Genomic DNA, 16,072 nt, shown 5'->3' on the forward strand with positions numbered 1-16,072 from the left:
TACCCGTGCTCGTGGGTTTCACCGAAGAGGTAAACGTCTGAGACCTGCATCACTTCGGGCTTTCCTCCCACATTAAGCTGACATGCCAGGATATAACTGGAATACTGTTAAAAGCGGCGTTTAACCCAACTCACTCACTCACTCCTATAGACAAACCTGTGGTGATTCCCATATAGAATAGAACCCCAGGGCAATAGACTACAAACTAGCACTATTTATTTTCAACTGGAAGTTAGATTAGGCCATCATGATTTTGAGAATTATTGTCTTTGAACAAGTTAAGTACTTTAAATGCAAAGAAGCTGACACAAATGAGTATGTTGCTTATATGACGTATCAGTACACCTATATGTCTGACCCTGTTTAACTATTTTATTCAGATTCATACGGTTTGCACTTTGTTTTGTTTTTTATTCATACCTCAATGAAACAACAACAAATACACAGTCTATACTTAAACAAGGAAAAGGTTAGGAAAACAGCTATTCCGATACAGACCGATGTGGTGAAAGTAGTCCATGTTGGTGGGTGTGGATTATGTTTTACATTCATTGGGAAATGGGAAATCATCCGACTCACTGCAGGTTGGTTTGTTTTACGTCGCACTCAGCAATATTCCAGCTATATGACAGGGGTCTATAAATAATCAAGTCTGGACCAGACAATCCAGTGATTGATAACATGAGCATCGATCCACGTAATTGGGATCGATAACATGCTTCTACCAAGTCAGTGAGCCTGACCACCCGATCCTCTTACGACAAGCATAATTGCCTTTTACGGCAACCATGGGTTGCTGAAGACCTATTCTACCCCGGATATTCACGGGTCTCAGACTGCAGGAATTACAATGAACACACCCAAAAGTGTATTATTTCAATATATTCAGAGCATCTTGATAATAGAGTAGCCACAATAATTCTTAAAGGTGCAAAAACAGATATGCAATTTTCTATCTCAATTGACTAATGGGAGGTTTGTTTGAAATTGGAAAACATTGTAACATTCATTTCTGATACAAGGTGCTAGATGAAAGGACAGTACCTGTGAGGCTATCAGCTGTAATATATTCATCAGAGTAGAATTTTTAAACTTTCTCTAAATGACATGAAGCTGTCAGCGTCCGAGAAGCAGGAACTAGCCAATGTAGAATCTTCTACATAGCATGGAGATGCATTTATTACACACAGTTGCCCATTTGTGGAAATGACATTTCCCAGCCCAGAGTGAAGAGATGGGAAACTAGACAAAATGGCATTTCTTGCAGGGGTGATATGCTTCAAATAGACTCATCAGAAAAATATGTATGTCACAGTGGAAAGAAAACCTGTCTATAGAAATGAGTGTGCCACATTCATTACAGTTTATTGTTTCATGAGTTATATGTGCACGCAATATTGTGATTGCATGTTTTGCGTGAACATCATGCATTGAGGATGGTTATTATGTTTACCAATAAAGTAAACATACTTCATAAAAATAGTCAATGAAAAATTAAAGACAAAATACTGGGAGATACAAATAATTTTAATTTTAGTATCTGGAACTAATAATATATGAAGGTTTATTTTAATGATTTACCCAGATTGTATGTATTTCATCATGTTTTTTGATCATCTTCATGAATGATCTTGGTTAGAACCATTGTTGAGTGGGTATAGGTTTGTTCATGATTTGAGAGTTGCAAGTTTTAAGATAATGTGCTGTCATCATGCTGTCATAGTGGTGGATGTCCATCCTACGTCATCCCACCATTGAAGTCAATACCTCAAAGTTTAAACCTATCACTGGAGAGAACTCAAACGTCTCCACACCACACACCATTACTTTAGAACATTCTGGATCTATCTCTGCTTTCAAATAGACACTTAAAGTTGTGATGTAAAAGTGACTGAAGAAAAATAAATGTAATGAATATATGTATGTCCTTACTTCACCTGTTGATGTTTGATTGGCTCTGATTGGAAGTCATCATTTGAAATTTGATTATTGGCAAGCTTCTTCATATTCAAATAATCCTTTTGTTGTATCAGGTGAAACTTTAATCATGTTGTATGTCACTGTTCTGAGCGATCCACTTGATGGTGAAAATATTTTGTGGTCAATCATGTTTCAGTGGTGCTAATTGTGTCAAATAACAAATTATATTCTATCCATGCAGTCTGTAAGCAATACAGAAGACTAGAGAGATACAGTGTGTGTAATTATGTACATCAGTTGTCACTTGTACAGTGTGTGCTAATTTTAATTTATTTTCATTTCAAATGATGATATGATAAACCTTGAATAAACCCAAATTCTGTTGTTCTTTTATGCTGATCAGCTACTTGTGTTGACCCAAGGCTTCACCCAAGATTTGACCCAAGGCTTGACTCATGACTTGACCAAAGGCTTGACCAATGACTTTACCCAAGGCTTGACCTATGGCTTGACTCATGACTTGACCCAAGGCTTGACCCATGACTTGACCCAAGGCTTGATCCATGATTTGACCATGACTTGACCCATGGCTTGACCTAGGGTCAATCCAAGGCTTGACCCAACAGGTTAAATTCAATAGCCAGTAATATATTATATATAATATAATATTATGTTTTTACTCATAAACCTTCTGTGTAGTCATCCAATTGTTCTCAAAGCAGGTGACCGCCTCCGTGGTCTTGTGGTAGAGCGGAAGGTCCAGGGTTCAATCCCCGGCCGCGTCATACAAAAAGACGTTAAAAGGTTGTACTTGTTGTTACCTTGTCTGGCGCTCGGCATTAAGGGGCTAAAACAAGGTCTGGTCGGCTCGGAATCAGTATACTGTGTCTGAGCGGGGTATTCATGTTAAACTGCGGCATGGTATCTCAGTGAGCTAGCACTATAAATCGGCATCAGTGCGGACTAGTACAAGCAGCCACATACACACACACACGTGCATGCACGTCGCTATATAATTGCAATAATCTTGGACGCGATGTTAAACCCAATTTCACCTCACCTCTCAAAGCAGGTTATATCTCATAATCAGGGTATAGTGAGTTCGAATCCCGTTTCGCCGTGTTTATATTTCTAAGTTCAGGAGCACCATGCTCCTAGGTTCTACCAAAGTGGTAATCCTCTAAAACCAGCATCACCTCAGGCTGTCAACTGTTTCCTGTTTCTGAAATTCAAACCCTTACATATTTTGCTGACCACCTCCGTGGTCTAGAGCGTTCGCCCGGAGAGCGGAAGGTCCAGGGTTCTATCCCCGGCCGCGTCATACAAGAAGACGTTAAAAGACTTTTCTTGTTGTTGCTAAAACAAGGACTGGTGGGTTTGGAGTCAGTATACTGTGTCTGAGTGGGATATTCATGTTAAACTGCGGCATGGTATCTCAGTGGGCTAGCACTATAAATCGGCATTGACCGGACAAGTACAAGCAACCACACACACACACACACACACACGTGTACATGCACGTCGCTATATAAGTGCAATAATCTTCGACGCGACGTTAAACCGAATTTCTTATCACCTCACATCACATATGTTGCTAATGATTCTCAACTTGCAAACACTTTTGTTACTGGGGCATCATGAACAGAAGGAAACTATTTTGAAGTCATTCTTTGGAGAGTTGTGAATTATTATTGGCAGTGTTTGATAAAATATGTTTTTTTTCTGAATTATCATTAATTGTGACCAGGTTTTGTTGCAGACGTGAAATTGACAATCTGGTTGTCGGATCTAATTCTGTACATAGATATTCATCATTTTAGAGTATATTAAAGTGTAAAAGTTGCTTTATAAGTTGGATGAAACATTTTCCATTGGATTTAGAATCCTTATCCTTGGAATGAAACCTCTGCGCTGATGTAGGTTTCTCAACTCGGATGCAGGATTTAAAGCTTATAAACGTCCTCAGATGTTGCTTTATTCTTCCCGTACAGTGAGAGTGAGTTGGGTTTAACGCCACTTTTAACAATATTCTAGTTGGTTGGTTGGTTGGTTGTCCAACGCAGCACTCAGCAATATTCCAGCTATATGACGGATGTCTGTAAATAATCGAGTCTGGAGCAAACAATCCAGTGATTAATATCATGAGCATCAATCCACACAATTGGGATCGATGACATGCATTAACCAAGTCAGCGAGCCTGACCATCCGATCCCGTTAGTCGCCTTTTACGACAAGCATAGTCACCTTTTACGGGACACATTCTAGTTATATCACAGCTTAATTTTGAAGGAAGGCTCAAAGTGGTGGAAGTCTTAGACGCTTGCCACTTTGCTGAAACCCAAGAGCACAGGGATGGTGATTACAAATCTAGAAACATGATTTCGGATACGAAAAGTTTCTGCACAGTGAATGGCGGCTACTGAGGCAACCGAGCCACCCGTGTAACCCCCACACAACCCCTCTCCAATACAGCCAATTTTGCATTTATTCTGTCTAAAGTACCACATCCAATAAATGAGAATGTGGCAATATAATGACATTTTATTTGTCATTTGTAGATCCGTGTGGTGTCTGATCTTGTTTAGCTCTCCTGACTGAAAGTGAGCTTATGCCCATCCATTTGTCCCTGGTAAAGTTTTACATGTTCCCTTCCTCTTTTAGTTTAGACATCTCTGTAGGTGGCCACTGGACCTTTGAATTTCAAGCTGAACATTAGCTTGAATAATCCCAACTTGAGGGGCTCTTAATACTCTCAAAGTATTGTGATCTGATTTTCCACATGAGCCAAATATGTGAAACCCATTTCTGGACCCTCTTGTGTGTTTGAGGGGGCACGGGTGGCCCAGTCGTCTAAGGTGCCATGATTCGCCATGCAGAGTTGCGTCCCTTGGGCACACCAGAAACCTATGATTGAGGGTTCGAATCACAATACGCCCCGATTATGTTTCTGGGTTCGTCAACACCATACCTGTGCTCCTGGGTTTCGCCGAAGTGGTAAACATCTGAGACCTGCATCACTTCGGGCTTTCCTCTCCTCCCACATTAAGCTGACACGCCGTGATATAACTGGAATAAAAGCGGTGTTAAACCAAACTCACTCACTCACTCGTGTGTTTGAATCCAAGTATTGATTATGCTTGGTGTGTACACACAACACTCCTCATGCTTGTGAGTTCCAGTAGAAAGGCAAACAGATCAAGAACCTGCATCACTGTGGGCTTTCCTGTATTAAGCAGATACGCAATGATGTAACTAAAAACTGGGCTATGGTTTTTCTTGTGTTTCCTTACAGCTTGCAACGAGTTTGTCAGTAGGGATACTGTTGGGTTAGGTCTCATGTGACCTATGTTTGTCGCAGTTGGTTTCCAAATGGATCAGCTGGGTGAGGGCCTAGCGTATTACTCCCTAATATTATCACTGGTTTTACTTGTCATTTGAACGTAATATAGCGGTAATTCAGTGGAATTATCAAGTACTGGGCCTTCAAGAGGTTATGCTCTGATCAGACTACATGGTGGTTTCTACCAGTGAAGATCTTGGGCAGAATAGGTCTTTAGCAAACCATGCTTGCCGTATAACGGGATCGGATGGTCAGTCTCGCTGACTTGGTTGATGCATGTCATCGTATCCCAATTGCGTGGATCGATGCGCTTGGTATCAGTCTCTGGATTGTCTTGTCGAGATTCAAGTATTTACAGACCGCCGTCATAGAGCTGGAATATTGCTGAGTGCGGCGTAAAACAACAAACATCATCATCATCATCATGGTTTTCAGAGTCTGTGGTATTATCCATTATTGATAAGAAATGCTGCCAGTTGCCCTCGATCTAGTAGTAGATGTTAGACCCCACCAATCCCTCTGGATATTCTGGTAATGGTGTAATAGAGGTTTGGTATTCGTAGAAAAGTTTGATATCTTTTCAATGAAGTAGAGAAAACAAAACATTTGTTTGGCAGATTGTACTATTCTTGTTAAGCGGGGTTCAGTCAACGCATTTCATACTTTTATGGCATGACAGGTTTTCTCACATTCGGCGATATTGAGGAAATTGTTGCCATTGCCGCCACATCCGCCGTAGATGAACATCTCGCACAGATTGGTGTCGGCGTTGTAGTGGAAGCGGCGGAACAGCCCCTTGCACATCCCCGTCTCCGGCTTCATGTGACAGGCTGCAACAAGATTGTGTTCACTGAAACAGGTGCGTGAGTATTTTTTGATTAACGCCGCACCCAGCAATATTCCAGCTATATGGCGGTGGTCTGTTAATAATCAAGTGTGGACCAGGTAATCCAGTGATTGACATCACGAGCATCTATCCACGCAATACTGGTATACGATGACATGCCGTCAACCAAGTCAGACCACCTGATGCGTTTAGTCGCCCCTTACAACAAGCATAGTCTGCTAGGTATCTGTATTATCCGAATCCCCAGGGGTAGGTGCGTGAGTGAGAGTGACTCATTGAATGATGGGTTGTATCCTTGTTGGCTATTGAAATAATCAATTATCATGCGGATGATCCGAGCAATGGTAGCCTTATTGAAAACGTCTCTTTTTCTTAACCATTCCTGCACATGTCAGTGGGAAATTGTATGAGATGTTTTTTGTTTGGTATTTTCTACACTTCCCTACTCATTACCGTACATATCGGAAACAACTGAACGTATGAAACTGACGCATCGTGTGCATATGGCATCAGCAACGGAAGAATAGATTTCCTAAAAAAACACCCTACAGTCGTTAGAGTTTCAATACGTTTGTGCATGTACAGGATACTATGTAAAGTTTTTTAATTTGATTATTTAGAATTGATTTTCCTGCTGACCATAGCTATTCACAAATTTCATTATCCTGCATTAGGAATGTCTTAAGGTAAGCCCCAATGGGACAGCACAAGTAACATTAATTGTAGCAGCGTAAAATCTCACTCATTTTATGATTGCGAGATTCAGCAATCAGTTTGCCCGTGTGTTAATTATAGTGAAGAAAAACTCACATCTGCGCAGATAAAATTATAGAATCGCACTCGCACATGTGTAGTTTACGTTTCTTCGGACCTGATCGACATTTCTTACACACCTGTGGTCGAGAACACACTTGGGTTAACTGGTATCAACTATTTGTGTGAGATCGAATTCTAGGTCCGTGAGTGGCTACTCCATTGTGATGAACTACGTCAGAATATGACGGACTACTTTCAAAGTTGTAATTCATAAATGCGTTTCTTTTCGGTCGAAGTCACCTGCCTCTGTGTCGCAACTTTATGGTTTGAGAGTGTGTTGTGAATGTTTCTAGATCTTATCTTGTTTTCATTATTCTTATCCCATTGATTATCGACAGATGTGGCGGAAACGTTTTAGTGGAGGGTCACACAAGGTTTGAGTTGTAAGCTGTCAGCCGGTTGTCGTCAGTCATGACCGTTGTGTTATGTATTAAAGCGCCACTGCAATATGAAGATAGGCATCGATTCGATGCTAAAAGTTGCCCAAGCTAGTGTGTTTAAGTAACAGTTATAGCTCTACCATTTATATCACAACTCGTGCAGTAATCTCTCTATCCTTTGAGCACAAAATCTCGGTAAACCGTTGTCAGTAATTATTTACTTCTTATGTCATTAAATCACACATCCCCGAAGATTAGGCAGTCGTAGGAGATGATTGTAGGGCAGTTTAACAAACCTTGTAAATATAACACTTATCTTCGTCACATATGAATGAGAAATAAAAACACCCCGTCATGAAGCCTCAATGTATACTCGTGATACTGTTTGATGTCTAGGGTGTCTTACTTTGATCCATGGACTGTTGCCAGCTTGGCGCAGTCAGGAGTCCCACAAACAACAAGCAGAGAAGACACTTCAACATGGCCGCAGGTGTGTTGAACCGTTTCTTGGTGGTGTTATGACAAGTTAGCTTATCGTGGGAAGAGACACCTGAAAAAGGCCTGTATAATCTTCGTTCTAATATGGCCGCCCTATCACGTCGTACATATGCTTTCTCCTTATCCCACAGTTCACAAAGTTTCTTGTAATTGCCTGATAGCCAGGTTTTTTATTTAACACATCATTTTGCACTGTTCATTTCACAAGTAATTGACCAATAGCAAACAAACATAATTCGATAGATGTGCCATTTAAGTAAGGAAAGGAGCATCTTCCCGAGGCAAATGAGTTAACTGAAGTCCAGTTTCCACCCTTGCTGAACTAGGCTGGTATTATGGAGTTACATTTTGGCTGGACTAACGAGTCTATGATTAGTCCAATCAAATCGAAATCCTGTTCGTAAACTGTGATGCAGATTTTGGTCGATTGCAGGATTTGCAAAGCATGTGCACCGCCAACTCGTTGTCAACACATATTTTTCAAATCTTTTCATGTTTTTAATGAAGGTGCTCGCGTGACTTGATGCACTTGGCGATGTAAGACCCGTTTTATTACAATTCACATCTTGATTATCGATCTGATCGTCGTGACTGGGCGCTGCCATTTTGTTTGAAGCAAATGCAAGTGATACGAGAGGTGGAATCTGATTGGTCCATAGGCGAAGCATAGAAGGAACATAACTTGTAATAGCCACTGGTGGTGCTACGATCGAGACCAGGAAATCCATCCTAGTTCGACAAAGGTGGAAACTTGACTTTTAAAGTCAGTTAACTCTCTTGCCTCGGGAAGATGGGAAAGGTGCTTCTTAAACCGACACCCTCTTGACTATCACACGTATGAAATACCTAAATATTGTTCGATTACCTTCAGTATTGTTGCTGCAGCATAAACAGTGAGAGCGGGAGTGAGTGAGTTGGGTTAGAGCGTGAGTGAGTGAGTTGGGCTTAAAGCCGTTTTAAACAGTATTCCAGTCCTATCACTACGTTTCAGCTTGAAGTGGGTGGGAAGACCAGAAGTGATGCAGGTCTTAGACGTTTTGGTGAAACCCACAAGCACATGTATGGTGCTGACAAACCAAGAAACATAATCTGCGCGGACAGGGATTCGAGCCCACGATCATAGGTTTCTAGTGTACCTAAGGGCAGAAGAGACACCCACTAGGATATACAACTTCTCTCATAGCGACCTCCGTAGATACGGCATCTTGAATATGGAAACCATGACCGACGTTACAATACGATCTGTCTCAATAACTGTTGATGCATTTCGGAAATCTGTTGATGACTGAGTGAATGGAACTGCCTCAACCTCCGATTTTCGATTCCCCATGATTGGAATTGCTCACTTGGCCTCCTCTGCCATAACCGCTGACATACTTCACAGTGACTTATATTATAGGCTATCCATTCAAGTGTATACCATGTTTGGTTTAGCGAAATAGTTGCAATAAGGAACCGAGCAGAGGCAAGTAACTCGTTTCATCTCGTCATTGGAAACTATAGTACATAACAGTCTTGATCAATCTTTATTTCGTACTCAAGAGGCCACAGGCCTTTAGTACATAATACAATTCAACATAATTAATCATTACAATAGAACATCAAATTGAAATAAATTATCTCCCACATATATACATCATGACAACCATAAATATGCTCATTTTATTCTGGCATAGATAGTATTTAATTAAATCTTCAAAGATACCAGAGAATTCTTGAATTTCAGAATTGACTTGAGCTGACTGTTCTTGAAATCTGTTTGACATATTGGTTTCAAATCTTTGGAGAAAATGCAGGTGTCAGAACTATGGTGTGGGTAGCCAGTCGACTATCAAGTCTTGTCGACCACATGCCCATTGTACTGGTTTAAGTTTCCATACTTTAAACGACATCTCTCTCTCTCTCTCTCTCTCTCTCTCTCTCTCATGTTCTGTCAAAACATCATTTTTCAACTTTGTACACCACTATCCCACACAAGCTAAAGGGAAACTTCACTCATTGATTCGTGGGGCATTTGAAACGCGGTGATAATATTTAAATCTCCAGGTTAAGCTGATTAGAACAATTTGTCAAAAATGAAAGCTCATGTTTTCAGAATTTTACTGAGGAAAAACGTGAATTGTTGTACTTCCCTCATTGAAAACATCTGTGTGAAATTTGGACATTTAGGAAAAAGTAGGCATCCCCATGGGCACCAATTATTCCCCTTCTTGCTGATCTGTTTCTTAATGTACATGAGTCGGAATTTCGGCTCGGATTTCCTTCTAGTTCTTCCTTCCAAACAAGAGGCATGGTAAACTGTAATAACAATCTCCGTCTAATGCTGCGTAGTTTTAATGGATACCTTTTGTTCATGTCTTTTGTTACAATGTAATTATCCAAATTGTTTCTCTTTCTACTTGATCTGGCTTCTCCGCGTGTAGATGAGTCCATTTATTTGAGATTTACGAAGGATTGTCCAAGCGGAAATTTCAAACTTCTACCTCAGGTGCGCTAAAACGGAAGTCCCGTAGTTGTAGTTGTAAAATGCCAAGAGTGTACTTACCACAAGACTTTCTCTGTGTTCAGAAACATTGGCGACACTGTATCCCCTGTACCAGCATTTATAGGATTTACTTTGAAGTCCTATGAATGTATCCCCAAATTACAATTTTACAGAAATATTGACATTGGACTATTAACAAATTGATAATAATGGTGACTCGTAACGTCATCTCAAGCAAATAGTATGATGAACCACAAAGCACCTCTGAATACTGCTGTTCTTCTCTATGTATATGTCGCCCTGTTCAAAATAATAATGATAAACTTTTTCAAAGAAACCCTCAGTTTGAAGTTTTGTTTTGCATCAGACAGAAATATAAATTTAACTGATATTTAGAATAATGAATCTGATAATGTTCTAGATACGGAATTAGTATGATGTTTGTCCTACCGTGAAAATATTCAAGTGGCTTTGTAACGAATGCATCAAATGGTAGTTGCTCTTTGGTGTATTAGGATTATATGTTTGGTATCTAATCAACCAGAAATGGACTTTGAAGACTTACAGAACAAAATGTTGTATATGTTTTTAGGGGATACACATACTGTGTTTTAAATTTACAGATAGGTTAGCGGGCTAAACTGTATTGTGAAATGTAGGGCAGTTACAAAATGTCCATCGACAATGACTGAAGAAGATAACATTTCTATAACACTGGTTATTGCGGTGATGTGGTTTCACTCAGAGGTTGTTACTGTGATTTGAAACCTCTGACTCTGAGTGACCAAAATAATTATTTTTGTTTACAAATTCAAGCTGGATCTTTTTGTTTAACGCCATACTCAGCATTATTACAGGTATATGACGGCGGATTCTTGTAAATAATCAAGACTCGACCCGACACACCAGTTATTGATATTATGAGCAAAGATCCTCGCCTTCGGGGTCCAATGTACGTCGCCAAACTATCACCCAAATCACCGAGCTTCATCATACGTTACCTCGAAAGACTAACATAGATAAGGTTGCTTGGTACCAATTCTAACCCTGAACCCATGGCAACAACATGTATTTATATTATATTTTCACTGATGGTTCTTCATTTTTCCAAGATTTTTACATTTTGAAACTTTTACGTTTACTTTTTATGGTAGACATGTCAAGGGCATTTCCAAACTTGCGGAGGACAGTGACCAAAACGATGTCTGATGCAATTTCCTATTGTTACTTCTGGTATGTGCTCCCGTGCTTTTAGCATAAGTATTTTTATACCTCATACAAAATGTCGGGGGTATATAGTTATACCAAGATTCCGTCCGTCCGTCCGTCCGTCCGAAAACTTTGTCCGCGCGATTTCTCTTAAACTATTCAGTGGATTCATCTCAAACTTAGTACATATAATCTGTGTCATATGAAGGGGTGCAGTCAAAAGAAAAAAAATGTTTTTATTAATTTTCCATTTTTTTATGAATTTTTCAAACCCTAACCGTCCGAAAACTTTGTCCGCGCGATTTCTCTTTAACTTTTCAGTGGATTCATCTCAAACTTAGTACATATAATCTGTGTCATATTGAGGGGTGCAGTCAAAAGAAAAAAAATGTTTTGATTAATGTTCCATTTTTTCATGAATTTTTCAAACCCTAAGGGGCTAACCCTATCCTAGCTATTTAATTTGTAACTACTGACACACTAGGCGGGTCGGGGGTATTAGTGAGCCACGCTCACTTTTGCACTTGTTATGTATTGGAATACTTTGCTGTTATGACACGTGGCGTCGAAGTTATTGGCGTCGATATACACTTTTGACTTAAATATTGCGTATAGACAGTCACACGTGTTTTGTGCCCATCTGACCAAGGACATGATAATCATGACAGGAAGCCCCATCGGTGTCACGATTTTATTAACGTAACAGGTCAGGTACATGTTTTCACACAGTCGGCGATGCTCTTGAAGTTGTTGGCGTTGCCACCACAGCCGCCGTAGATAAACGTCTCACACTTTTGGCTGACGTGGTTGAAGTAGAACCGATGGAAATACGCCTTGCATAATCCTTTTTCTGGCTCCAGGTTGCAGACTGAATGAACCGGAAATAGACGTGTTTAAATATTTCAATGGATCTGTGTTTCAATGTTCAGGTTCATTATCCCGGCCACCTGGTCATCACAACACAACCTATCACACATATCAACAGTACATGAACAGTTGGTTGGTTGGTTGTTTAACGCCGCACTCAGCAATATTCTAGCTATTTGACGGCGGTCTGTAAATAATCGAATCTGGACCAGACAATCCAGTGATTAATATCATGAGCATCGATCCACGCAATTGGGATCGATGACATTCATCAACCAAGTCAGCGAGCATGACCACCCGATCCCGTTAGTCGCCTTTTACGGCAAGCATGGGTTGCTGAAGACCTATTCTACCCCGGATCTTCACGGGTCTAATCGGGCATATCACATTACCTGGCAAGGTCATAAGAAACATAATTTTGTAGTGTGGCCATCTTCCATTCAAACCACCACTCGCGTAAGACATTATATAAGGTAGCCATTTGGTATGTCACACACCAAAACATGCTTGACTGATTTTCAGTGGTCCATTCCTATCATCTTCACAGCTATTTTGCCCTTTACGGCAGAAGGAAATCTGTTTCGGTGGATAACACAGACTGGCGATTCTCTTGCAATGACGTTTTAGATGTAATGAAAACGTAACCAATGTTGCATGTAATCTCTGTCTTACCTGGAGCGCAGGTTTTCTCACAGTCAGCGATGCTCTTGAAGTTGTTAGCGTTGCCACCACAGCCGCCGTAGATAAACCTCTTACACTTTTGGGTCCCAGGGTCGTAGAAGAAGCGACGTTTCCGCGCCCTGCAGAATCCGACTTCTGGTTTAAGGTCGCAGACTAAATGAAGTAGGAATAGATGTCATTCAAGAGTTGTAGTTGAAGTAGTACCAGGGGAAATACGCCTTGCATAATCCGGTTTCTCGCTTCAGCTTGCAGGCTGAATTAATTAGAAAGTAATGTCTTTCAAGATCTGCTTAAAATTCGTTATACTGGAAACACGGACACCTGACCTCAACAAGACGAACTAGCACACATATTAGCAGTACATGAACAGTAAAATGTGGCATATCACCATACCTGTCTGTCAAGTGAATGAATATGGTTTTACGCCGCTTTTAGCAATATTCCACTATATCAGGGCGGGGGACACCAGAAATGGGCTTCACACATTGTACCCATGTCGGGAATCGAACCCGGGTTTTTGGCATGACGAGCGAACGCTTTAACCACTAGGCTACCCGACCGCCCCCATACCTGTCAAGACCAGAAGAGAAACATGTTACGTGCTGATATCAATGGCATAAGACTTGTGGGTCCAAAAAGAACATACAAAATGTTTAAGTGTTGAGCGACTGTTTTTTACTGGTCCTTCTACATGTCCGACGGATGAACACACATGCCGTGACGTAGTACACATCCAAGGGAGGTAATTCAAGTAACACAACAAGTTTAATATTACCAGAAGTTAACCATATAAAGTAGTTGTTATTTGGTATATCACACATCCACACATGCGAAAACGTAACACAATGTACACAAGCTGTAGCTGTCTAACACAAAACAAAGCCGAAGTTCTGTGTCGCAGGTTATTGCGAGTTGAGGTGTTTTATGAATATAAAAGTTGCAACTTTGTTTCCACCGCTAATGTTAGCAGACTGCAGACTGCAAGTCATGATATGGAGTTGGTTGCACTACACGATCCGATGGCGTTGACACGGACACCGTTGTTTGTATGCATGAAGCCTGGGAGATGCTTGCTGTCATTTTGCTATATTTCTTCTCAGGCAATTATATTCAATTTTTTTCACATCTTTAAAGTAACTAATCCACCGCTCGGTTACTGATGTGGATTGATTGACAAAAATGATGGAACAGCGTTACCAAGGATACGTTAGATTTACACGGGAGGTAATATTGAACAGCGTCGTGACGTCAGCCCATTATGAAGTAACTCAAAAGTGTACTTTAATCGCAACATAAAGTACTGTCGGCCGCTATGATCTTTCAACAAAGCATCTTAGAATATGCAATACAAAACACAAAGGTAATATTTTAACAAAAAGATGGTCGCTGTGACACACCGTTGAAACATGATGTTAGGGAACATGTGTCATGCCACACATCTGGACAGTACTAGTATTTAAACATGACGTAAGGGAACTGTTATATCGCGCATTCTAGCCCTCACTCTGTATAACTTACCTTCATCAGAAGATTGCTGATGACTTTGTCCAGCCAGGAATGCCACAACAGCTAAGCAGACGATAACCTTCATCATGGTAGATGCTTCACGAATCAAGAGGATATGGTTTGGCATTTGACTGAAACCGCATTATGTATCTCTATAGTCCGACACATCCATGCACATCTGGTCTTTCATATCTGCCCATGGTAATTACTCAATTGAGATATTTATAGATGTACAGTCTAACATTCGGTTATAATGCACACCAATGTGTGACTGTTTATAGCGTGTTCCATTAACCCTTGCGTGCTACGAAACAGTCAAACAGGAGGTCACACAAACACAAGCAAAGCAGACGACAACCTTGGCAGATGTGGACTCTTAACGAATAAAGAGCAGACGGTTTTGTATGTCACTAAAACAACAAGACGATATTTCTCACTAGTGAGCCACGTCCATAAACATCCTAATAATGCCATGGTAATTGCCCAATTGAGTTGAAAAGAGATATATTATTTTACAGTGCACAGTCACACACCTCCATGTTATACACTGCCGAGCAGAAATATGTAGGGCTCTACAGTTTGTGTCACTTCTTCAAGGGATCCAAACGTTTCTCTCTTGAGTGAGTGATCTGGGTTCAATGCCGCTTCTAACAGTATTCCAGTTATATCACGGCGCGTCAGCTTAATTAATGGAGGGAAAGCCCGAAGTGATGCAGGTCTCAGACGTTTACCACTAGCACGGCCCGTATGGTTCAGACAAACCTCTGAAAATAAATGTTTCGAACCGGGTTGTTTATTGAAGGTAGAACATGATTACAACTTATAAGAAAACAAGGTACCTCTGCAACACCAAATACCATTTGTTCTTTGTCCTCGTGACATGTCATAGGTATGAGGGTGGTCTCGACTCAATATGGCTCGTCGCGGGGGTAAATGATTATATGTTAAAATGTATTTTTCTTATATACTCTGCAAAAGAAGAAACGCAAAAGTAATAAAATCGTAAATACAAAATTAATACCAAAACTGAATTTGACATTTCTGCATGGGATTGATATGTGTGTGGAAAATAATGAAGTACTGCAAAGAAATGTGTGCCGTATGGAACCTGCTTTTACCAAGACTGGTTGTTTACTATGATTTTAGTAGTTAGAGTTTTTGAAAAAACTATGACATCTGACAATATCTTCATAAAATCCTTATCGGGTACGATTTCAAATGATGGCTACAACATAGCATATGCTTATAACAACATTTCAGGATTTCATGTAAGGACGCAATGACAAATCGACAAATGAGAGTAAATCGTTATTTAGATAAAAACTTCACGACGCTATTAAAATCGATCTAAGTGCAGTAAGGGTTAATAAATATGCACACGTGCGTTTGATTAGCAAGGACCAGATAACAGTTATATCTGTAGGCTGTTTGGCACCTCCTCTGTCACAGTCTGTATCCGTGTGTATATCATTTGGTACGTGTGTCTCGCACCTGGTGCTGAACATTGCCATCCCTCAAATCG

The 16,072-nt window shown here is 40.4% G+C and overlaps 2 protein-coding genes across 2 annotated transcripts; both read right to left on the reverse strand.

Annotated features, from left to right (window-relative positions):
- Nucleotides 1-5,866: 5,866 nt before the first annotated feature.
- LOC124145655 (kunitz-type serine protease inhibitor 2-like) lies at nucleotides 5,867-7,867 on the reverse strand. Its single transcript, XM_046515508.1, has 2 exons — nucleotides 7,711-7,867; nucleotides 5,867-6,091 (listed from the first exon to the last, which is right to left on the reverse strand). Exons 1-2 carry the CDS (start codon nucleotides 7,784-7,786, stop codon nucleotides 5,919-5,921), a joined length of 249 nt encoding a protein of 82 aa, XP_046371464.1. The 5' UTR covers nucleotides 7,787-7,867; the 3' UTR covers nucleotides 5,867-5,918.
- Nucleotides 7,868-12,173: 4,306 nt separating this feature from the next.
- On the reverse strand, nucleotides 12,174-14,752 carry LOC125384234 (actinia tenebrosa protease inhibitors-like). Its single transcript, XM_048402838.1, has 3 exons — nucleotides 14,563-14,752; nucleotides 13,036-13,197; nucleotides 12,174-12,364 (listed from the first exon to the last, which is right to left on the reverse strand). The coding sequence occupies exons 1-3, from the start codon at nucleotides 14,675-14,677 to the stop codon at nucleotides 12,204-12,206; spliced, it is 438 nt and encodes a 145-aa protein (XP_048258795.1). The 5' UTR covers nucleotides 14,678-14,752; the 3' UTR covers nucleotides 12,174-12,203.
- Nucleotides 14,753-16,072: the final 1,320 nt, after the last annotated feature.

The sequence above is a fragment of the Haliotis rufescens genome, unplaced genomic scaffold (assembly GCF_023055435.1).
Source record: "Haliotis rufescens isolate VD_foot unplaced genomic scaffold, xgHalRufe1.0.p SCAF_3, whole genome shotgun sequence".
NCBI classification, from domain to species: Eukaryota; Metazoa; Mollusca; class Gastropoda; order Lepetellida; family Haliotidae; genus Haliotis; species Haliotis rufescens.

Bases quoted from the DNA above. Each gene is read 5' to 3' on its own strand.
- LOC124145655 (XM_046515508.1), bottom strand. From the start codon at position 7,786: ATGTTGAAGTGTCTTCTCTGCTTGTTGTTTGTGGGACTCCTGACTGCG. The intron at 6,092-7,710 runs GTAAGACACCCT...ATCTTGTTGCAG, and splicing joins GCAACAGTCCATGGATCAAA to CCTGTCACATGAAGCCGGAG.
- LOC125384234 (XM_048402838.1), bottom strand. From the start codon at position 14,677: ATGCCAAACCATATCCTCTTGATTCGTGAAGCATCTACCATGATGAAG. The intron at 13,198-14,562 runs GTAAGTTATACA...TACTTCATTTAG, and splicing joins TCAGCAATCTTCTGATGAAG to TCTGCGACCTTAAACCAGAA. The intron at 12,365-13,035 runs GTAAGACAGAGA...CGGTTCATTCAG, and splicing joins TGAGAAAACCTGCGCTCCAG to TCTGCAACCTGGAGCCAGAA.